The sequence below is a fragment of the Peromyscus leucopus genome, unplaced genomic scaffold, assembly GCF_004664715.2.
Source record: "Peromyscus leucopus breed LL Stock unplaced genomic scaffold, UCI_PerLeu_2.1 scaffold_982, whole genome shotgun sequence".
Taxonomy (NCBI): Eukaryota; Metazoa; Chordata; class Mammalia; order Rodentia; family Cricetidae; genus Peromyscus; species Peromyscus leucopus.
This window is the reverse complement of record NW_023505929.1, coordinates 1-21,985: the sequence shown is the minus strand read 5'-3', so window position 1 is coordinate 21,985 and position 21,985 is coordinate 1. Positions and strand designations below refer to the sequence as shown.

Here is a 21,985-nt window from a genome sequence, read left to right as displayed (position 1 = left end):
TTAATTAAGGGAGAGCTGAAGGTGAGGGGCCCTGAGGACTAAAATGCAGCTGCTTATATAGGGAATCAGGTAAACGTGCCGTACTGTGATTGGGTCCCGCCAGAATGCAAGCACAGGGATCCACGGGATAGGCTGAGGACATAAGGTCAATTACCATACTCGTGCATCATAGCCAAATATGGAGTTGTTTACAGCTGGGCTACCAGGAAGTCAGCGCCATCTTAGAATGGCTCCCTACATGGACTCATGTGCACATTTTACAGACACACACTCATACACATAATTAAAAATAAACTTTTAAAAACAGCTCTATAGTGTTTTTTGCAATTTATAAATATAAATGTCCCACACACACACACACAAAGGGCCAAAACCAGCAATTAAGAAATGTTACTGTCACAATTTAGGAAAGAAAAAGTGGGAGAAAAATATATCCTTACTTAGAATTTACCAAGTAGTCATTTACTTAGGATCCAAGGTGTGTAGTTCAGCAGGCTTATTACTATATATATTAAACAGGACAATGATTTTATATATGATGTGGAACAAAATTTAAAAGAACCACAAAGAAACAACTTTAAAATTTTTTAGCAGTTTCTCTCCTGAAATTAAATAAATCTTTATTTCAGTATAATTAATAATGGCATACCAAAGAACATCAGCACTAGTAAGTTTTGAAATCCTTAGCTCAAACAAGAAAAGATAATCTGGAAATGATGTAATAAAAATGTGGATAAAATTTTCACCAGGAAACCTTCCCAGGAACTCCCATTCTACAAATATGCTGATTATAAAAGGCTCAAGGTACCTACTGATACAAGAGTAAACAACTTCCCTCTCCTGGTCTGAAGAAAAAGCTGAGCTGGGTGTGGTGGCCCATGACTCAAATCCCAGCAGCTGGGATGCTGGGACAAACAGCTCGAAAATTTGAGCCTGGGCTACATATGAAACCCTGCCTACAAAACCCCAATGAAAAACAAGAAGATAAGAGGGACACACATGGACTGCCCTGGGAAGGGGAAAGGGTTAAGATCTCCTGGGCAAACTGAGGGGGGGGGGAATAGAGTGGTGCTGCAGGCCGCAGGAATATCATAAGAACTCAGCTGGTTATGGCAAAGTCACTACCTGGAGGAATCAGGGAATTCCTCCAGAGGAAGCCAAATCCCAAGGAGTTTTTGGTGTTACTTGGCTTATTATATATCAGCTGTCTTCTGTTATGAAAATCATGTGTGCCTTCATAGTTTTCCCAATTGACTTTCCCCTAAGAAGGACTAACAGTGTAGACTGATCACTCTCTGAACATACACATTCCAGGTATTTGGAGAACAGCCTCAGGAAAGGCTTTCTCTGGAATCAGATTATCTATCTCCCTTGGCCACTTTCAAGGACTACAGGAAACACCACCCAGGTGGGCGCCCATTGTTAGTCCCAGGTGGACTAACAAAGGTAACAGCCCATGTGCAAGTCTCCTGACTTACGGTAAATTCCACAAGGAGACACCGCCTAGGAGAGGTGGACGTTAATAGCTTTACACAATTTAGCTCGGACCCTCCCTTTTATATACCGGGACTTCCAGGGCACAAGAGGAGATGAGAAAAAGAGAATGGAAGAACTAGATGGGTAAGAACTTGAGAGGAACAAACTGAGATGGGAAAGAAGTAGATTGAAGGGCTACAGGAGAGTACTAGAGGAACGAGATGGAAGATGAGAAAGAGCCAGATGGGGAAGAACAAGATGAAGTAGAACGAGAAGAGGAGAGAGGAGACGGGAGGGGAGATGATATGGGAAGGAACAAAGTGGGTGAGAACCTAGAAGGGGCAGAACAAGATGAAGAAATTAAGATAGAACCTAGAGGGGATCATAGACAAGTGTAGAGAGAAATCAGGCTAAAGATGACCTAAATATGAGAGCAGAATATAAGCTTATAGCTGCCACAGAATAATAAAGTATATGGACTAAGGAGTCTCGTGTACATAGATTCATTTCTTCCCATTAAAGATTAATTATCAGCTGGTTGTAGATTGTTCCCGGACCCTGGGAGGGGACTATTGAGGGGCTGGACCCCCATAGTCCTCGATAGAGTGGAAGGGATGGGAGGTGGGAACATGGGGGAGAAACAGGGAGGGAGAGCAATGAAAGAGACATCTTGACAGAGTGTACCATGAAGGGGATGGGAAGAAACCTGCAGCCAGAGAAAACCTCAAGAACTCACAAGACTGTCCCCAGCTAAGACCCATAGCAATGGTGAAGAGGGTGCTTGAAATAGCTTTCCCCTGTCCTCAGATTGGTGTCTACCCTAATTGTCATCATAGAACCTACATCCAGTAACTGATGGAAGCAGATGCAGAGACCCACAGCCAAGCACTTGGCCAAGATCCTGGAGTTCAGTTGAAGAGGGAGAAAGGGTTGTAAGAGCAGGGGGGTGGGGTGGAATCATGATGGGAAAAACCACAGAAATACAGAAATAGCTGACCCAAGCTAATGGGAGCTCATGGACTCTGGACTGACAGCTGGGGAGCCTGCATGGGACCGAACTAGGCCCTCTCAATGTGGGTGAAAGTTGTGTGGCTTGATGTGTTTGTGGGTCCCCAGCAAAGAGACTAGGACTTACCTAGGTACACAAACTGGCTCTTTATACCCTATTCCCCATGGTGCGATGCCTTATTCAGCCTTGATGCAGGGGGGAGGGGCTAGGTCCGCCCCCAAACATGGTATGACAGCCTGTGTTGACTACCCAAGGGAGGCCTTACCCTCTATCAGGAGGGGATGGGAGTGGGATGGGAATAAGTGTGTGTGTGGGGGGGGAACCGGGAGAAGAGGAGGCTGGAAGAACAGGGGTTGGTACATAAAAGGAAAGAAAAAAATTTTAAATAAAAAATTATATGAAAAAAAAAGAAAAAGAAAAAGAAAAAAACCAAACCAAACCCTGGTTGTAATGCAGTACACTACATTACATTTGAGTACGAAACTGCTTAGTTTTGGAACTTCCAAGAGTGAAGGTTAACATTTAAGACTTCCAAAGTATGACTTTAGAACTATGGTGCACTTACAACTTTTTGAGGTAGAGAACAATTTACCCTTTGTGCTCTATGTCAAAACACAGCAAGGAATTTGCAGCTTGTGAGGAGCCTCACCTTCATCCCACTGGTACCTGACAACCTGGTAGTTCAATGCTTGTGCTGCATACCCACAGGTAACGACACATGGAGAATGTTAACATACCATTGCAACAGGTTAGCTTGAATGGGGCTGCAAAACCATCTTAATTCTCCAATAAAAGTCTGGGGAAACCTGAAGTATGCCTTTAGAGAACAGAATCAGAATGAATGAAAAAGAGGTTCAACTGGAAAAAAAATTCAGAGTGTATTTGGATTCTGAGACTCTATTCTTGTATGGAACTGTGTGATAAACCAAGCATTTTACTGCTATCATTGGTACTTTTTCTAACAGTTGCATATGGATATTCATAAGCTTAGTTCTAAAGCTCTCAGATCACTGCTAATACATATTACTGCAATGGTCTGAGGAAGTTTTCTCTTACCATGTAGTCAGCTGTGGCTTTTATTCTCAGAAGGTGACACAGGAGATTGTTTTAAGAGATAGTAAGTATCAACGAGAAACTTAAGCCACACGTGATATGACAAATGGGAGTGCCAGCTGCTGCAGAAGCTCATGGAAACTGTATATTTTATAAATACCCTTTAATTAAAGTATTTGATTTCAAAGATATATCGCAGTTTGTCAGATCACACTAAACAACAACTGCATTAGCTTTTAAAGGCACCATGCTGCAAGTCAATCAAACATGAAATCTGTAATTCCCATATCAACCTATATTTTCAAAGAATTATTGAGTTCTATCTATTACCTCCCTAGCTCTACCTCCCTATTGCTGAGATTAGAGGCAAGCACCACCACAGACAGCAGCTTTTACATGGGAGTTGGTGATCAGAACTCAGGTCCTCAAGCCTGCATAGCAAGCAATTTACTGAGCCATTATCCCAGCCTCTTATGTATTATTAAAAGCCTAACAAATTAGTTTGTTTCAAGCTATATGTGCATGTAGTTACTTTTAACAAGCAAATTTTATCTTTAAAAAGCTCTTCATAAATGACAAAACTGAAAATATAAACTATTTTAAAAGTGTAAGATACTAATAAATTTCTGCCTGTGTTTTGCTATTTGTTGGCTTATGTGTTAAGTCAGAAACCCTGAATCTAGAAGCCAGAGGGAGTGCTCAGTGGGCAAAGGTACTTGCTGTCTGATACTGTAAGCCTGCCAACCTGAGTTTGATCTCAGGAGCCCATGGGAAAGCAGGAGAAAAACAACTCCACAGAGCTGTTCTCTGACCGCCACATATATGCCATGACATTCATGCCTACACACATCACATACACAAAGTGAATTTTAAAAAAAAAAGTCTTTACTAAATATAATAATAAAAAAATCACAAAAAAAAATCACAAAAAAAAAAAAAAATAAAAAAAAAATCTACTGGATCTTTCTGTTGTTTACTGAAGCAGGGTCTCCCAAACTCTGGCTGGCTTTGAACTTGAGCTTCTCAAAAACCAGTATTAAATAGATGCATGCCAATACTGTGCTAAAAAACTTGAATCTGTACTAGGTTAAGATGACCAGTAACTTTATGAATAATATGCAGAATTATATTGCTAATTCTTTAAAACATTTAAATGCATCTTTAAAAAAACAAGCTAATATAAAAGGTGATTTCAGAGTTGATAAAGGCTCAAAAATTCTACCTATGTAATAGTATAAAAACCTTAATAAGCCAATGACAACAGTGGTAAGTCAACAGTACATCTGTCTACTAGAAAATCCCACTCCTTTGCTCCCCATGAGAATACAATAACCTTGTTGGCTGGTTGTAGTAACTATGTATGCACAGGGTAATACTGAGGTTTTTGTTGTTGCTGTAATTCCCAACAGGCTCTCAATGTTTATCCTTTGGGGCCTGAACTTGCTATGAATACAAGGCTGAACTTAAACTTCTCATTCTCCTGCCTCGGTTTCCTAAGTGTGGGGATTTCAGGTACCAGCCACTGTGCCTTGTCTACACACACACACACACACACACACACACACACACATACACACATACACACACACACAAATATATAAATATACATATATATGTTACCTTAGTTCTTATTAACTGATTATCTTCGTTCTGATTATTAACTTTTATCTATTTCTAGACAAAAGCCGTTTTCCCCCGAGACAGAGTACATTGATTACTGTTAAACTAAGACTATAGACTATGTTATTGTTCACTGGTAATTTGCTAGCATGCAAAAGGCCCTAGATTTGATTCCTAATACCACCAAAAGAACAATATTTAGGCAGAAATGAAAACTGTTCTGCTGTGGGATGGTCTGTATGTCAAATCTGTTGCTCTGATTGGTCATTAAATAAAACACTGATTGGCCAGTGGCCAGGCAGGAAGTAGGTGGGACAAGGAGAGAAGAGAATTCTGGGAAGCAGAAGGCTGAGGCAGAGAGACACTGCCAGCTGCCGCCATGACCAGCAGCATGTGAAGACACCGGTAAGCCACCAGCCACGTGGCAAGGTATAGATTTATGGAAATGGATTAATTTAAGCTATAAGAACAGTTAGCAAGAAGCCTGCCACGGCCATACAGTTTGTAAGCAATATAAGTCTCTGTGTTTACTTGGTTGGGTCTGAGCGGCTGTGGGACTGGTGGGTGACAAAGATTTGTTCTGACTGTGGGCAAGGCAGGAAAACTCTAGCTACACTGTTCTATTAGAAGCAGTTTATTAAACTCTTGGTAGAAAATATTTTGAGAGTACTGACATCAGGAATTGATCTTCTGGATCTTCAGTAAACTCTTAATTCTACACTGACTGAATAGTTATAGATTATTTCATACTTAAAGAGAATGGGCTACTGCTTAGAAAACTGTTTCCTCGCTTGAGGAAACATATCAGGGCGAAAACTGAAATTCTGGATGGCTTAAACAAACGTTAACTGGAGGTGATCTCACACCTCTGTGATTGTAGCACTCAGGAGGCTGAGGCAGGAGAATCTAGAGTTTAAGAGGAGTCTGGACTATACAAGACACTATCTTAAAAATAAAAGTAGTGGCATGACAAATCACATTTGTTTCCATTGATTTAGTTATTTAGTATGTGCACGCATGTATGTGCCAAGGTCCATGTATGTGGATCAAAGGACAACTTCTGAGAGTTGGTTCTCTTTTTCCACTATTTGGGTTCCACCATCTCATTAGCCCTGTATTGTTTCTCATTATAAGACAACTTTCTGACATTAAAAAAAAAGCTGACAAGCAATGGTCAAAACAGCAGAATCACAAACTAAGACTGTTTTCAAGGTAATTCTTTAGCTGTACATAGTGACACAAGTTTATAATCCCTGGACCTAGGAGGCTAAAGCAGGATTATCAAAGCCAGTCTGGGCTACATAGTAAGAGACTGTCTTAAAACAAATAAACCAAACCAAACCAAACAGCAAAAACCCCAAACAATCCCTATTTTTTGCCTCTTCCAAAAAGTCAATAGTAATTGCTCAGAATAGAAAGAGTTCTGATAAACAACCACCATGTTCATCAGCATGGTGGCAGGGCATACCTATAATGCCAAGGACTTGGGAGACAGAGGCAGAAGAACTAATTTCCTGCTTGCACACTACACAGTGAATTCCAGGCTTGCAACACACAGTGGAACCTTTCACCCCAAATCCCTGCAAATAAAGAAAAAAAGCTTTCCAGTTACCTTCAATCTTCTTCAGTAATGAAAGCAGGAAACCACATATCAAATATATGTCAGTAGGTAAAGTATAAATTAACTTGGATTAAAAATATACATTCAGCTGGACGTGGTGGCACGTGCCTTTAATCCCAGCACTTTCGAGGCAAAGGCAGGTAAATTTCCAAGTTCGAGGCCAGCCTTATCTACACTGTAAGTTCTAGGATAGCCAAGGCTATCCATCAAAACCAAGCATGCACGTGCACACTCACAAACATACACACATACAAGAGAGAGACAGAGAGATATAGAGAGACAGAGACAGAAAGACAGGGGAGTGCATGAATGTACCCATACATACAGGAATGCATATATGTACACATAGAAGAAAATCTGTAAGAACAAGACCAAGTGGTTCACCATGGGGTAGATTAATACATGTTTAATTTTGGGGGGACTACTTTCAGAAATCAGTATGTATCTTTTGTGACTTTAAAAATGAATTTAAAATCACTTTAATGATTCTCAATTATTTCTAGATAAAAGTGGAAAACCCAGGGAACACTCTTCAATTATGAGAATTTACGTATTTCACACATTATATGAAAATACCCATTGCATTTTATAAGCAGTCTTCATTTGTACAGTTTTTACGTGGGATGCAGAAACCATACAGCAGAGAAAACAAATGTAACAGCCTTTGTGCTATGTGCTATATGCTTCCAGCTCTGGTGGTTCAGCATATTCTGGGACTAGTGTCTCTTTCTTATCTGGAAAAAAACAACTCTTCTAAGAACTTTGGTATAAATAAAAAATTCACACAATTCTTGAATGAAAACACAGTATTTTAAAGTTTAAGGATCAGAGCTGGGTGGTAGTGGCACAAGCCTTTAGTCCCAGCACTCAGGATGCAGAGGTAAGCAGATCTCTACGAGTTTGAGGCCAGCCTGGTCTGGTCTACAAAGCAAGTTCCAGGACAGCCAGAGCTATACAGAGAGACCCTAGGGAGAAAAGAAAAGAAAAGAAAAGAAACAAGTACTTGAGCAAGTCCATTTGGGGGCTGAATCCTTAGCTGGACCTTGGAAGTTCTCATCTGAAAACAGTTCAGAGAATAAAAAATTCTGCAATATCAAAGCAAAATATATATATTTTGAGACAGGGTTTCACTGTGTAGCTTTACGCCTTTCCTGGAACTCACTTGGTAGCCCAGGCTGGCCTCGAACTCACAGAGATCCACCTGGCTCTGCCTCCTGAGTGCTGGGATTAAAGGCATGCGCCACCACCGCCCGGTTCAAAACAATATTTGATGACAGATTTTGAAAAAAAAGATCTGTCAGTGGTTGTGGTGTTGCTTTTACTGGAACTACAGGTAAACAGCAGCCATATCATTTTGTCTTGTAGTAATTCCTGTCTTCAAGGGAGAACATGATTTAATGTTCTGTGAGTGGTTGTACATACTTTTTACTAAAGTTTGGTTTTTAGAAGATATTGTTATCTTAATGCCTTGACTCAGAGAAAATTATGAAGATAGTATTTTAATATACTGACTTTTAAACTATGTCAAATACAGTACTGGAAAATGTACCCAGTATACTGGATACGCAATGTACAACGTTCTTTTCTATTGCTATAGTGTTGTTAGTGACTCAATACAGATATAAATTAGAAATATAATATTTAGGGATAATTTTTGTTTGTTTGCTTTTTTTTTTGAGACAGAAGTCTCACCCTGTAGCCCTTGCTGGCCTGAACTTGCTATGTAGATCAGGCTGGCTTCAAACCCATAGAAATCACCTGCCTCTGACTCCCAGTGATGGGATTATAGTCCTGTGCCACCAGGGCAGGCTTAGGAATGAACTTTTTACTGTATACTACTGTCGCAAAATAAAAGGGGGAAGAGGAGACTACTGGAAAGAATTTTTAAAATTTTATGGCTAGAAAAATTAAAGAACAACACATATCAGCAAACACCTATCAATACATGATACTACTTCCATCTGAAAGAATCCAGAAAATAACTCTGTGCTAGAAGTCATGCCATAAGTCCACTACAGATGAGTCAGATTTGTGGTTCTTACTCTTCGTCTTTCTATGGACAACAGCCAACTGACAGGACCATTTCATTAAGTAGGAAGAGAACCAGGAGTACCTAATGAAATATTAGCTTAAATAATACTTTTTCAAACTCCTTCACTAACGTAGGTAACCAGAGACTTAAATGTGATTTCTATTATCAGCATTCAATAGGCAAGAATCCTTCCAATTAATTATGGCTAATGTTAATCATATCAATTTCAGAGAACTACCGACTTAATGGCTAGAAATACAGCAATGGAGGCAGACAACCATGGTGAGGGTTCTGTATCGAGCATGTTTAGAGTCATTAGCATTTAATTCCTTAGTAGACCTTAGAGTTTAGTTCTAGTATTGTAACTCCTCAGATACTCACATCCAAATTCCCACATTTCAGGATTTATACATAAAACTGATGCCAATTATTTAAATTGCTGCCAAAAATTATTTTAAAAAGCTATCTGCTAATACTTGCTTCCCAATTTTAAGTCTTATTCTGACCATGACATATTACAAAAATCAATTTATCTGTAGTGGGTGCAAATTATTTGATACCGATCCTCTATCACCTCAATAATCTAGCTGTAATATTTGCAAGGTAAAGCTTTTTTTTTCTAGGTTTATTTATGTATTATGTATACAGTGTTCTGCCAACATACATGCCTGCATGCCAAAAGACGGCACCAGATTTCATTAGAGATGGTTGTGAGCCACCATGTGGTTGCTGGGAATTGAACTCAGGACCTCCAGAAGAGCAGCCAGTGTTCCTAACTGCTGAGCCATCTCTCCAGCCCATAAGGCTGCTTCTTACATTATTCCGAGCATACAAAATAGAGCATGCCATTTTACTCCATGTCAGCAAACACATTTAGGCATAAGCATTCTGTTAAAACAATAGCACTGTTTCTTACTCAATTTTTATTGATACTTCATTTAATTGAACTTCGATTTTTTTTCAAAGACACTGTTTAGTCAATAATCTGATCCATGTTATTTCATACTGTGCAACTAAAAATTATAAGGTATATTAGATCTTACTTTGAGTATGTTCCCCTCAAAACTGGAAATCTATACTATCATACAAATCAATCATTCTATTTCTCTTTGAGAAGTAAACTATGCACACCACATTCTTTGTGATCACACACTGAATTTATTAGATGGATACTGAAGGGAAAGTGCAATCTGAAGCCATGGAATGACTTCATACATGTGAAAAGTTAATGAACTTAAAAGGATCAGAGACTCAAATCCTTAGTCTCATTAGTATCACACTCCACCCATGTTAACCTGTCCAAACAGTTCAATAATACCATGAAAACTAAAGAACTAAGAAAGGTTGTATTTCCCACCTTCAGGTTTCAGAGATGATGCAGGTTTATGAAATTCTTACATCCTGAAAAATGATTTCTTACATACCTCACCTCTTAACCACAAAATTGCAGTCATCTGGAATGACTCTAATCTGAGGACATGATAATCAATTACTACAACCAATGTTCATTCTGTGGAGTACATAGCTATCTGGAATGATAGCTATACAAAAACAGAATTTGGTGAAAAGTAACACTTTAAACATTTTCATAGCAAGAAAAGATGCTGGGGAGGCTTATTAGTAGTCACTGTTTATGTGTTAAAATGTTAAAGGCATACACTGGAATATGAAGAGAAAATTGATTTATCTTTTCTGGAAGTTTGCAAGCCTTATTCAAGAAAGATGATAGATGGACCAGAGAATTCAACTGCAATTCTAAGACAGGTACAATTCAGAACTGTTAAGGTATTCCAGAATTGAGTACACTAATGCTAAAAGTGATTATAAAAAAACAACAAAACAAAACAAAAAATGCTCACATACAATTTGGTGGGATTTCATACTAACCATTAGAGGAGGTAGTGATACAATGTGTTGGAACTTAAAGTACAATGTCAGCATTAACTGTAAACAATTCTGAAATATGTATGTAACTTTTCAGAACACATGTAGTGAAAAAGAATTAGATTTCATATAAAATTAGAATTGAAAAAAGCAAAAAATAGAAATATTTAGTAAATTTACTCAAATGAAGTTTAAATGTTACAGAAATGAAAAATATTAGAAATCCATATACAATAAAAAGTGAATATAAATTAGCCAACTCCAAGAACATTTTCAGTTAAACATTCATACAAATACATATTCACCTTTTTCTTTATATAAGGATAACACATACATACAAACATAACAGGAAGATTCTGGCAAAAAAAAATCAGAGATGCTAAAAATTTCTCAAGTTTAAAAAATGGTGTAGAATATATTTCAACAACAACATTCTACATGAATGTAAACCCCTGATTTAATTCCATGATTTTATCATGCCAGAAGCATGGTTGCTTTTAATTTTTAAAAAGAGATATTGGTATTATAACACATTGGCTTATCAATAATTAAGGCATTTGTACACGGTATCAGCGTGGACAAAAAAATTTAATATTACTTACTATGATGTTTTAAACTTTCGAAGTCTTTTCAACAGAAGAAAATAGCTGCACACATTTAAGTGTTTCTTCATAAAACACAATAAAATTAATGATTGGTCTTTATAGTTCCTGGTAAGAAGTCCTGTCTTGCTTTCGCATACTATAACTGATATTCTTATGCAGGATTGAGATAAGACCCAGCAGTTCTTAAGCAACGCTACCAAACAGCCATAGAGATCTGTGTGCAGCAAAGGCGAACAGTCTTCATAGTGCACTTTCACCTCATTGAAGTTGAAGCTGCTCCTTCCGGATATTTCCACTTCAATGTGAAGTAGATTGTTAGGATTTCATTAGTGGTTTTATTATGTGGCTTTTTAAAAGAAAAAATTGGTTTTATTTCTTCAACAGTTCACAGTTCTCAGGAGAGACCTACTTCTGGAAATCATATAATCCAGCACTGTTTGAATAGCCAAATACTCTTTAGAAGATGAAATCTCTCAATGTAACTGTAATAAATAAGCATCTACGTCCTTAAAGGATAAAACAGAAACATCCCATTAGTTAATAAAGCAAATACAAACATACACAACCTCTTTCTTTTCTGCTTTGTTTCTTAATTTGCCCTAGTCCCCTTTGTAACCTTTAAAAAGAAGGAAGAAATCTTATTCAAAAATTTTATCTGCATTTGTTTATTGCAGGGTCTGGAACATAGTACATGTTCAATAATGGTGAGTAAATACTAAGTGAGTGTTTTTGATTCCTGTGCTCAAACAACTCCACTTTGTAGTTAACATTTGCAGGAACTCTGTAAGTGCTGTATAAATCAAAGCCTGAAGCATAGTTTGACAATATCATTTCTCTCATTTTTAAAAACGAATTATTTTTATGTGTATGAGTGTTTGCATGCTTGTATGTATGTACACCACATGTACACATTGTGCCAGAAGAATCCAGAAGAGGACACGGAATCCCTTGGACCTGAAGTTACAGAAAGCTTTGAGCTGCAAAGTACATGGGTACTAGAAAGAGAACCCATGTCCTGTGTACAAACAACACATGCTCCTAGCCACTGAGCCAGTCACCTCTCCATATCCACTCCCCACCCTACAGTCATCTGCTTGGATTTTTAACCTGAAAAAAAAAAAAAAAAAAAAAAAAAAAAAGACATAGTGGAGCATTTAAGGACTGCTGTGGGAGAGGAAGCCACTGTCTTCAGTGATGCCTGAGAGGACAGCTCATAAACAAAACCAAAAGCAAGGTAAAAAGACAGAAAAGTGGAATGGGGACTTAGGAGAGTAGGGTGACTGGAGGTGGTGGGGAGCTATGATCAGTACCAGAATGTACTATACACACGTATGAAACTGTCAAAGAAAACATTACTTTTTAAAATGACATATTGGGGGCTGGTACTGTAATGAAGACTTTATTATAGACCTTACATTGAAATTAATTGACAATTTTCAGTATTATCATAGTATCTTAAGGCCATGTTTATAAGAAAGCTTTTCCTTTTTAATAACAAGAGAATTTAAGATAGCCAGGCTTGGCAGCACATTCCTCTGGTCCCAGCACATAGAGGGCTGCAGCAAGAAGATGGTAATCTCAAAACCAGTGTGGGCTTCACAGTGAGTTAAGGATAGCCCTACCTAAACAGACCTTGTCTCAATAACCATAACATAAAAAAAAAAAAAAAAAAAAAGCAAAATTCTAAGGAAACATGCTTCTCAGCTCTACAAAGGTCTTCACAGCAATGTGTTATGTATACTTTAAAAACACGAGCCAGGCGGTGGTGGCGCACGCCTGTAATCCCAGCACTTGGGAGGTAGAGGCAGGTGGATCTCTGTGAGTTTGAGGCCAGCCTGGTCTACAGAGCTAGTCCAGGACAGGCACCAAAGCTACACAGAGAAACCCTGTCTCAAAAAAAAGAAACAAGCCGGGATGATGATGATGATGATGATGATGGTGGTGGTGGTGGTGGTGGTGGTGGTGGTGGTGGTGCAGCAGCACACCTTTAATCCCAGCACTCGGGAGGCAGAGCCAGGCGGATCTCTGTGAGTTCAAGGCCAGTCTGGGCTACAGAGTGAGTTCCAGGACAGGCTCCAAAGCTACACAGAGAAACTCTGTCTTGAAAAAAATCAAAAAAACAAAACAACCAACCAAACAAAAGGATTCTTGCCAGGCACGGTAATACACACTTTAGTCATAGCATTTGGGAGGCAGAGGCAGGCAGACTTATATGAGTTTGAGGCCATCCTGGTCTACATAGCAAGTTTTAGGCCAGCCAGGGCTACATAGTGAAACTCTGTCTCAACAAAAACAAAGACAGACAGACAGGTGAGGCAGAGAGGGATAAAAGGGATTAGGGAATATTTTGAGTACAATCATGTATAGGTACACATTTAATGCCTGATGTCATTTGTTCCTTTTTATATAGGTATCCAAGCAACATTTCATGAGCCAATGATATGAAGATTTCCTTAATCCATACAATGCTTTTATTTCCTGGTAAATAACTACTCATGACAGTAAATACCCAGCAGTAGGCAGAAATCTTTTTTACCAGTAATTCTTTCTGTAATTATAACTATCAATGTCTTCCTGGAGTTTAAATATTAAAATCTAAACTAGCAATGTACCTTTTCCCTGTAAAAGACAAGCATATCAATACAGATCACTATTATATATATTCATGTCTAACTTTTAAATTACAAATACAGATTACCTTAGCTATATTACCAGTATATCCTGGAACCAAAGTAAGATGGTTTTCCTGTTCCCATAATCCATTCAACTGCTGCTTTAAAAGCTTAATATTTCTGAGAGGAAAAAAAAAAGAAAGAAAACTGAGAAAGCAAATACTAAGATATGGACTTGTTTTTAATTTATATCAGTTAAAAAAATACACTAAAGTCAAGCAACTTCTTAAAGTCGTACTAGCCAGGCACAGAAATTCAAGGATATTTAGTTACAAAAGTAGATGAGACAACAAGCAGGTATTTGTAGCATGTGAACATCTTGAGTATAACACAGAAAATTCTGAGTCTACAAAGATTATAGAATTAAGAGGCCATTAGGGAAGAGAAAGTATGTGTTTTCAGGACTGTCTGGCTTTTTGTTTCTTTGTTCCTCCTCCTTTTTTTTGGGGGGGGGGGTTTCGAGACAGGGTTTCTCTGTGTAGTTTTGCGCCTTTCCTGGAACTCACTTGGTAGCCCAGGCTGGCCTCCAACTCACAAAGATCCGCCTGGCTCTGCCTCCTGAGTGCTGGGATTAAAGGCGTGCGCCATCACCGCCCGGCTTTTTTTTTTGGGGGGGGGGGAATCTCCTCCTATTTTTTTTATTTTAATTTTAATTTTATTTTGTTATAAATATGATTTTTTTTCTTTTTATTAAAATAGAAAAGGGGAAATGTGGTGGTATTCTAATTGTACTGAAATGTGATTTTGATTGTATGTTAATAAATAAAGCTGCCCGGGGGTCAGAGCTATTAGAGCCATAGACAGAGAGTGGCGGTGGTGGCAGTGTCTCTCTGCCTCAGCCTTCTGCTTCCCAGAATTCTCCTCTCTCCTTGTCCCACCTACTTCCTGCCTGGCCACTGGCCAATCAGTGTTTTATTTATTGACCAATCAGAGCAATTTGACATACAGACCATCCCACAGCAATGCAGCCTAGGCTAGCCTCAAACCTGTGGTCTTCCAGCCTTGGCCTTCCCAGTGTTGGAATCACAGGTGTGTTCCACCATGCCTGGCTTAGAGTCTAGCTCATCTGTGTAGAAGCCTCCTAATTTCAAGCTAAGACAATATTCAAATCATGATGATTATCACATTTTTTGTTTTTGTTTTCATAGAGATCAGGCAGGATATTTCCATTTCCTACTGCACCAAGGGCAACTGCTTCCTTCTCTCTTTTTGGTACAGTGCATATGAAGGTTAAACCACTGCTGTGGGTTTTCATTCTTGAGGGAAGGGCTGAGATAGGTGTGCTGTCTTATACTCTGCACTGAGGAAGTTGGGGCTAAGGACTGTTGAATTTGAAGATAAGCCTTGGCTACACAATGAGACTGTCATAAAATAAAACAAACAACAATAAAAAATAAAAGCTAGGGTTCTGGCAGAAGAGATACAGGGAGTTAAGGGGCTCTGTGTGGTTCTTCATAAATAAAAAGCACCTCAGTTTAAGATTTCTCTGAAAATGAAGAGAATAAAATTATACAATGATGATGATGGGATAAACTCACTACTTTGTTAAGACATGTTTCCATAGAAATTTCAACATGAATTATCTTTAAAGCTATACATACCCATCACTTGTAATTTCTGATTTAGATGAGAGTTCTGACCACCACCTTTTTATTACTGCTTGAAGCCAGTTTAAGCCAACTATTACATATCTGAAATGAAATATTTTGACAGAATTTGTTTCCATATAACAAGCCTTCAGAAAAGATGATACTCCCCCACCTAAAAGCCCCCATATATACACCTACCTCTCCCTTAAGAAAAAGGTATTTCACTACTTTCATGATCTTCTTTATAAAACCATAATTTACACAGCTATTCTTAGATGCTTTTTGTCACTATCCTTTATTGTTTACATTTCTTTCCTAATCATACTAGAAACTCCTTGGAAATAGAAACAATAAGGCTGGAGAGAGGGCTCAGTGGACAAAGGCACCTGACACCAAACCTGACAGTCCAGTTAATCTCTGGAATTCACATGGTGGAAGAGAGAACCAACTCCTACAAGTTGTTCTGACCTCCTCTGTCACAATAAATAAAATGCAGCTCAGATTTTTTAAATTAAAAAACCAAGTATCATATACATCCCATGGAGCCCAGTCTCCTACCATGTACTCACAAACACAGAATTGAGAATGTTCAAAGAGAAAAAGGGAGATTTAGATTAGTACTTACTCTTCAAATTTGCTTTGAAGTAGAGATTTTACTAGAGGCAGTAAGTCTACACAGCAGCCAAGTGAGATATATTGCTTTTCTTCCTGTAAACTAAAGGAAATTCTAAGTTACAAAATATGAACTAATTAGTGTTTTTCTTTAAAGCTTACTTTTTTTTTTCTGAAAAAAATACTGTTTTTACCTATTGGTTAGAACAGGAAGGCAATCTACCACAACTCCAAGGTCTTCTATCCTGTGAGTACAAGACAGACACCAATGCTTAGAGAGCCGAGGTCCTTACTTACATTCATATTACAATCCCATCCTCCTTTGGAGGCATTCAATACTTACTAACAAATAACTTCAGTATTTATCTTGAGTCAAGTACTGAGACATAAAGGGGAAAACAGAGACAGGGCTTGCTTTCCAAGGCCTGAATGGCTGTAGAAGGTGATAGTTATTCAAAGAGAGACAAACAAGTAAAATACACAGAGCAGGATGCTAACGGTAAATGCTACAGAGGAAGAGAAAACAGAAAGAGATGGAAAGAAATGAATGACATCTTTTTAAAGTAAGTACTCAATGAGGCATCAATTAGGTATCAGTAAGGGAGTATTTGAGAAACTTAAATAAAATGAGGTCATGCTTAAAGTTCCCAAAGGGTTTTTTTTCAAATGCTAAGTTTCCCACATTTAGTTTTACAGATAAGAATGATAATCAGAAAAAGTAACAGCTTTGTTCTATCAGATAAAACAGTTTTCTGTATCCTCATTACACTTAAATTGGTGATGAATGTAATTTAAATAATACCGACTCTCTGGATGCTAAATACAATAGTTTAAATTTTTAACCAATAAGAGCTTTTTAAAAGAGTCACTTTTCATATCTCATTAAAAGCTATTCATGTTAAATAAAGATCAAAAAGTCACACTCACCTCACTAAATAAGCTACAAGTTCACTTATACTTCTCTTTCTCCAGAAAGTCAAAGCTACATTCAATCTCAAATTCCTGCTGAATAGAACTTGGGCCATTGTCTCATGGTCCTGAGAAACCTGAAAGGCAATCATCTAATGTGTTAAAACCACATTGAAACATGACACAGACTTTTTTTCTTTCTTTTTTTTTTAAATGAAAACAGTCTGGTAGACACAGCTTTAAATTATACAAAGGCATCGCCTTATACTGACCCTCAGAAAGGAATATTACAGTTTGCAGTTGAATACAGCAAATGAATGATGTGACAAATTTAGGACCGTTTCTCTCCTCCCCCTTGCTACCAATTTTCAAATTTATAAAGTAAGTTATTTCTAGCTGACCCAATTTTATGCATGTGAGTACAGTGAAAGGTAAGCGCATAGGCCAGTGAGCAGCACTAGCATATATATTCGCTTATATATGAGCAAATGAGCAGCATGAGGGAGGGGTGCGAACCTGAGCTCTGTCCTGTTAGAAATGTTACAAATGCACCATCTAAATGTATTTTTAAATAAGGTAATACATGGTATGAAAACTTTAGCTCAACATTATTTAAAACAAAAAGTGAATATTCAACTGGCAAAAGTGTCTGACATCATTCTCCAGAAAGTTACAGCTACTAAAATGGAATGTGTCTTCCAAATTATGCTTTAGACAATGACAAATAGGTACATCCAAAAGTTAAAAATAACGTTTTTAAAAACTCTTCTTTTTGCCTACACGGAAACATATGAATTTATGAACATTTTCAATGCTAAAATACACATTGACTTCATTTACCAAAAAGCAATAGCATATTTTTAGTCTTTACATATCACCATTTATTTAGAGTATCTCTGGTTTTTCTATTTAAACTGTTTCTGTGAATGTCATGATGTGTGTAAATATATGCATTTGTATAATTGCTTTCCTTAAGAGTTAAGTTTACAGTTATAGGAGGTAGTAGCAGGTTTGGGGACACAAGTTTCCACTAGGCAGTTCTAAGAACCCAGCAAATGTACTGGATAGCAGACTTCAGTGATCTGCCTTTTAAGGCAAAATGTCTTTCCCCCCTTTCTTAAGTTTCTCCTTGCCAACTTGTCATTTTGGATATTTATGGTAGCCTGTCAGGCATTTCATCCTATTTTAGAAGTTAATTTAGAGACGGGGGAGGGGGTGTTAATATGTACAAATGTCTTAGGGAAATTATCATCATGCAAATATGTATTTAATGGCTGACTATCTGCTAAGAGAATAACACAAGGGGGGAAAAAAACCAAGAAACCAAAACCAAACCAAAGCAACCCAGGAGTACAATATGAATAAAGTTAAGCTAAAAATGACTTACCTCAGAAAAGAAACCACTATATTTTGATGATGGGCTTTCTGTCTGTGAAGACCCAGAATCACTGGCATTAACTACAAATGTTCGACTATCATGGCGCAAATTTTCGGGCAGATGGCCTGCACAAGCCAGTTCATTTTCTTTATTTGCCATGTCACAGCCCCCACTTTTAGGGGACTGCTTAGTTCTGTAACAAGGATTTGGAAAGGGATGACGAACTAACTTTTTGTGATAGAGCACCTTGCGCAGTTTATCTGGGCTTTTCACAGCTTGTCCAACTGTTCTGTAAAAAGAATTTATTTTCTTAAGTGAAACGAAGAAAAGTTTTTAAATGAAGGTTTAATTGGCTACATTTTACAACTGTAATCCACTAAAATTAGAAGATAATAATTTAAAAAGTCTTATTTTGAAGAGGAAAATAAAAGTTACAAATTATCTGGAAGGCAATGAACAGAATGTGGCAAGTTGTATGACATGAAAACAAAAAAGGATAACAGCTGCTGCTTTTACAATAAAATATTAAAGGCCATTCTGGGAACAGGAAACTAGGAACACTTGAGACATCTAAGGTTTTTCTAAACAACTAAAACTTATTTTCTAGTAAGTGAAAAAGTATTCATATTTGATTATTTTAAATTTATTTATTTTAAGCTGAAGCATACTGAATTCTGTGCATGAAAAGAACACAACACAGAAAATCTCAGAGTACAACAGTTTCCAGATCCTTTGGGACTGTTTATTATTTTGTCTTTTTTGCTTCCTTAGCACTGTAAGAGAAGCAGTTTTCTCTTACCATGACTGCCTCAACACAGACCCAAAGGCAACAAGTCCTAGACTGAAGCTCTGAAGCCAGGAGCCAAAAGCAATAGTTTTCCTGAAACAGGGTCTTTTCCTGTGTGGCTCAGGCAGAGTGTGCATGCCTAATTCTGCTGCCTCAGCCTCCAAAGTGCTGGGAATCTAAGCACGCAGTACCACAATGGCCCCAAAATGTTTCTTCCCTATAAAAAGTCACAGTACTGGGAAGCTAACTAACAAACATGCTATCATAGAATGTTTTATCAAAAGAAATATGGCTTTCAGAACAAACAGAAAAATTATGAAAATAGCTGTTTCACAATTTTATCAATTTTTGAGCCTCAGATTAACAGAAGACTACTGTATTTTCATTTCTTGTCTTTATTTGGTCTCTTGTTATTTAATTTTATGCTATTTCTGAACAACTTATAATGTATACTTGTAAAAGAGTAGAAATGGACAAGGTGAACAAGGACTTCAAACAGTCTCTGTAAGGGCCTCAGGGAGTCCTGGATCCTCAGATCACACCTTGGATACACGTAGTTTAGAAAGCTGCCATCTTGGGAACTCTGGGAATGCAGGCCATTTTTACTACTTTCTGGCTATCTGATCCTGAGCAAATCACTTATTCCCTCTGACTATTAGTATTCTCTTCACTGTATAGGAATAATGGCATCTACATAAGGAACAGATAATACTGATGCAGTAGTACAGAGCCTGGCACAGAGAACTGTTTGACAACAAGTTAACTACAATTATAATAAAAAGAATACTTATTTGTTTTATGTCTTCATCTCTAACTACTTCCAGTATTTTCCAACAAACTTTAAAGCTCTTACCTACTTATGTAAGCAGCCAACTGTTTTGGAGATTTCTTAACCTGAAAAAATTAAAGTAAATGGTGGCATCATGTTCAGTTCTTTAGTAGAGTTATAACAACTTTATGACTAATGTCAACAATGCAGCTTACAATTCAACAGGATATTTTTTTCAGGTCAATGTTTTCTCTGTCCTAATACCATGGTTTCAACCACTAGGTACACTATTGTGTTTTGGTATGTTTGGGAAAGCAACCTACCTGTCCCTTTTCACAATACTTGTAATATACTGAACTTAAAGGGTGCTTAATAAATCAGTTCAAGTTTAATGTGGTTTAAAGCAAATTATTTCAGTGCTAATTAACCTTTCAATGAACAAAAGGCATCTCTCAGTTCCTTGTTAACTAAAACATTTATATTACAGCTTATAAAAATAACTTACCTGCCAAAATTGCCTTATAACTTTAGGAATATAGTAATAGTTATGCTTCATTAATTCTACTTAATCTAAGAGATTAAACAGATCTGATAGTTTAAAGTGTCTTACTTACCTCCTTCATGTTCTTACTAATGAAATTAGAGATCCTCTTTCTAGGAAGATCAATGGGATGATCCTCAATACTATTAGAGAAGTTTCGTTTTTTAACATGGTGGGTGTCAGATGCCATAATCTCTTAAGTACCTAAGAAAATAAAAATAATAAATAGAAAATTAAAAAAAAAAAATTGAAGAACCTGATCTTTTATAGCATGTACATACACATACATCAACAGCTCTGTGCTGTGCATATGAGGCTCAACAGTAAAAAAGGACATACTTCGTGTGTGTGTGTGTGTGTGTGTACATCAAATCTACAATATACAGAGATTATGGTTTTCCTGAGAAGCAGTTCAGGCTGACCTGAAACTCAATGTTTCAACTTTGCCATTGCCTCCTAAATTCTGCAAATGCAAGTATAAGCCTTGTTTTAAATATTTCTGAAACCTGAAACATAGAAGAAGCACAATATACAGTATCCCAGGAAATTTAAGGATCTCTACCTTCTCATGGCTTAGTCTGGAGGCTGTTTTGCTATAGAGTGAGAAACAAGGCAAGACAAAACCACAGAAGCTAGACTATAAAAGGGTCTCTAAATATAAACCTCATTTTAAAAAAAGCGCAAAGAATGCCCTTAGTTAGAGACAATGGACTAAACATTTCCAACTACTTCTGTCCTTCTGAAACTTCATTAAAATGAGAAGTAGTTTTTAAAGGCGTAATATTACCATTATGGAAAAAAAAAGAAGAGATAAGAGCAACAATTTAGAAACTGCAAAGCCAAAGTGGTAACTGACTTAGAAGGTCTTTTCAATGTAAGACACACACACACACACACACACACACACACACACACACACACACACAAAGAAATGTGAAAAGCAGAATCAAAGTTCAGAAACTGGCACTATCAAGGACATCAAGAAAGTCAGGATAAAGGAAATCCAGAAAACAAGTACACTGACTGAATATCATCAATGCACTGTTAGATCAATAAACCCCCTTCCCCAGCCCAGTCAAAATTCAAAGTGGTTTTTATTGTTTGCTTGCTTCCTTTTGACAAAATGCCTGATTTGTACCCCAGGCTGGCTTTATATTCCAGATTCTCCTACCTGGGAATCCAGATGGTTGGGGTTAGTATGTGCCAGGACTACAATTTTATTCTATGAAAAATGTAAACTCAAGTTCTTAGAATAATATCAGGCACAAATGCAGTTGAAAGAACATATTCTAAAAAAATCAAGAAACAAGTAAGAGTTTACATGCTAAATTTTGAATCCCTTTACCTTCTTTCTTCCACTTGGCTTATGAAGGCTTACAATCAAGATCATATACTCTAACAAGAGTATAAACGATGGTTGTTTGGAAC

At 37.5% G+C, this 21,985-nt stretch overlaps 1 protein-coding gene across 1 annotated transcript; it reads right to left on the bottom strand.

Moving 5' to 3' along the window:
• Positions 1–9,946: 9,946 nt before the first annotated feature.
• On the bottom strand, positions 9,947–20,780 carry LOC114683082 (KATNB1-like protein 1). Its single transcript, XM_037202039.1, has 9 exons — positions 20,631–20,780; positions 20,101–20,141; positions 18,470–18,749; positions 17,101–17,219; positions 16,368–16,418; positions 16,187–16,276; positions 15,574–15,663; positions 13,999–14,092; positions 9,947–11,806 (listed from the first exon to the last, which is right to left on the bottom strand). Exons 1-9 carry the CDS (start codon positions 20,745–20,747, stop codon positions 11,774–11,776), a joined length of 915 nt encoding a protein of 304 aa, XP_037057934.1. The 5' UTR covers positions 20,748–20,780; the 3' UTR covers positions 9,947–11,773.
• Between the last annotated feature and the right edge of the window lie 1,205 nt (positions 20,781–21,985).